At 45.3% G+C, this 2868-nt stretch overlaps 1 protein-coding gene across 1 annotated transcript in view; it reads left to right on the top strand.

The window, feature by feature from the left end:
- Nucleotides 1–1014: 1014 nt before the first annotated feature.
- LOC104465851 (stromal membrane-associated protein 1-like) overlaps nt 1015–2868 on the top strand; it is a gene marked incomplete at its 3' end in the record, with an annotated part of 4950 nt that continues 3096 nt past the window's right edge. The window contains exon 1 of the mRNA XM_010079062.1: nt 1015–1143. Coding sequence (XP_010077364.1) covers nt 1015–1143 — 129 coding nt within the window. The remainder of the gene's footprint in view (nt 1144–2868) is intronic.

Raw genomic sequence — 2868 nt, 5'->3', positions numbered from 1 at the left:
GACCTCGTGCTCACGAACAAGGAAGTGCTTGTTGGAGATGTGACGGTAGAAAGCAGCCTTGGCTGCAGTGGCCATGAGATGGTGGAGTTGAGGATCCTCAGAGGAGGGAAGAGGGCAAAAGTCAAGATCACAGCCCTGTACATCAGGAGAAGAGACTTTGGCCTCTTCAGGGATCTGCTTGGTAGAGTCCCATGCAATAAGGTCCTGGAGGGAAGAGAGGCCCAAGAAAGCTGGTTGATATTGAAGGATCACTACCTCCAAGCTCAAGAGCAGTCAATCCCAATGAGCAGGAACTCAGGCAAAAGATGCCAGGAGGCCTGCACGGATGAACAAGGAGCTCTTCCCAAACTCAAACACAAAAAGGAAACCTACAGAAGGTGGAAGCAGGGAGAGGTAACCCAAGAGGAATATAGAAACACTGAGCATGCAGGGACAGGGTTATGAAAGCCAAAGCCAAACTGGAGTGGAATCTGGTGAGGGATGTCCAAGTCAACAGAAGGGCTTCTTGTAAGTACATAGGTGGCAAAAGGAAGAGTAGGGAAAATGTGGCCCCATTGCTGAAAGGGGCAGTGATCCTGGTGACAACAGGACATGTAAGTATAAAAGGCTGAGGTACTGAATGCCTTCTTTACCTCAGTCTTTACTAGCAAGACCAGCATTCAGGAATCCCAGGTCCCAGAGACTAAGGAGAAAGGCTGGAGGAAGATGTACCCTTGGTGGACAAGGATCCAGTCAGGGAATACTTAATAAGCAAACTGGACATAGATCATGGCTCTGATAAGATGCACCCTTGAGTGAGGAGGGAGCTGGCTCATGTCTTTCTGAGGCCACTCTTGATAATCTTTGAATTATTGTGGTGATTGGGAAAGGTGCCTGAGGACTAGAGGAAAGCAAATGTCACTCCTGTGTTCAAGACGGACCAGAAGAAGGACCCAGGGAACTACAGGCCAGTCAACCTCACCTCGATCCCTGGGGTTCTATGTCCAGTTCTGGGCTCCCAAGTACAAGAGAGACATGGACGTACTGGAGAGTGTTGAAGAAATGGCCACGGAGATGGTGAAGGGACAGGAGCATCTCTCCTGTGAGGAGAGGCTGAGAGAGCTGGCACTGTTCACCCTGGAGGCTCAGGGGGACCTCATCAATGTATATAAATACCTGATGGGAGGGTGCAAAGAGGACGGAGCCAGGCTCTCTTCAGTGGTGTCTGGTGACAGGACCAGAGGCAATGGACAAAAGCCGTCTGGACTGCTACAGCTGTCAGACCACCTTAAAATATTGAGGATGTGACGATCTTCACCTGCTGTTTTGCAGTCTTTTGGGAATTAAAAGCCAAAATGAAAGTGCTTACTTTTAGTCTTATGCGTTGATCTAAACTTGTCAGCCACGTGCCGTTTGCGTAGTCAGGTGGAAGGTGTAAAGTGATGGATTTAACTACTGTGTTTGTGGTCCTGACACATCTGGCCAATATTTCACAGTGAAAACATCCATGGCATAGGTATTACCTTTTACAGGTAACACATAAGCTATCAATGACAAAAATTACTTCTGTTTAAACATAAAGCATGTTGGAGATGACTTCCACTAGTTCCGAAAAATTCTGTTATGCTAAGCACGGTGTTCCCTAACCACTGATGAGCATTTCATTTTGGTATAATGACTGTTTGAGAGCACTGCGTGTAGGCTTTCTTAAAGGCAGCTATTACATGTATGCCAGGCATGGTTTTACGTAGGCCTTGGGTAGCGTGAGAGTGTTACAGATGTGAAAATCACGTCGATGTTGTGTTTTCTTTTTTTGCTTGAATGCCACCTGCTGTTTTCTCGCCATGTATTTTGCATTACCTTCCATTTATTTAGCTGATGAACGCTTCAGGGAGAGCTTGTTTAGTGCTTTGGCTCCTCTCAGAATCTTCCAAAAACAAACTGAATGAAGAGATGTTAAATGAACATTCAGTCTCATGACATAAACATCACGGGTGATCAGTCCTCCAGCACTTTGGCTCTCCCTTATCTTTTGTAGTGATTTGCTTTGTTTTGTTAAAGCATAGATCTGGAGAGACTCCAAAGTCTGGTTCATCCCAGATGAGAACAGTTTCTTTGATGCTATTATTTGTTCAAAACCACCAACAACAAACCCAGACATGTCTGCTCTCCTCCCTCCTAGAGAAAAGCAAAACCCTTCCTTACTGCAGTGCGGGCAGCAGAGGGGGAGCCGCCCCTGTGAACTCACTTCCACTGCTTACATGTACTGCTTCAGCGTGCTGAGCGTGCCTGGCGTACACAAGCTGTCTTAGGCAGATGCCATGGCAGGAGGACCTGTCAATATGGAATAATTCCATAATGGAACTTCCTGGGTATATGCACGGTAAAAAAAATGCTGCTATTTAGGATGGGCTTTTACCTGAATGTATTATGAAATCCAACTCTGATAGAATTGAGACAAAGAATTGTCTCAAATTGAGAGGGCTTCCTACTACCCATTAAAAAAATAAAAAAACCACAACACGAAACTTTGATTTTGCTTTGCAGTCAGAAATTTTTGTCAGTAATAAGCAAGAGGCAGTAGCTTTTTTAATATGTACAGAAGGAAATTCACTGGAGTTGAACAATTCCTGGTCTTTTCCTGTCTGCTTTCCCTTTGCAGTGCATTCACCCTACCTTTTGTTGCTTGTGAAGGTCTAGTGACCTTGGCCCAAGTCGGCTGTTGTATAAATTGCAGGTTTTCAGTTGCCAAAGAGTTCCCGTTTCTTGTTCTTTTTCTCTTCCCTTTCCACAGCAGTTTTAGAGCTTTTTCACCATCAACCATGTGAATCTGCACTCCTTTCTCTTGATGGTTTCTGGCCATTTTAGCTGGTACTAGAATTGTTTTGT

This window comes from Pterocles gutturalis, unplaced genomic scaffold (assembly GCF_000699245.1).
Source record: "Pterocles gutturalis isolate BGI_N339 unplaced genomic scaffold, ASM69924v1 scaffold25873, whole genome shotgun sequence".
In the NCBI taxonomy this organism is placed as follows: domain Eukaryota; kingdom Metazoa; phylum Chordata; class Aves; order Pterocliformes; family Pteroclidae; genus Pterocles; species Pterocles gutturalis.
This window is presented reverse-complemented; position numbering and strand designations above follow the sequence as displayed.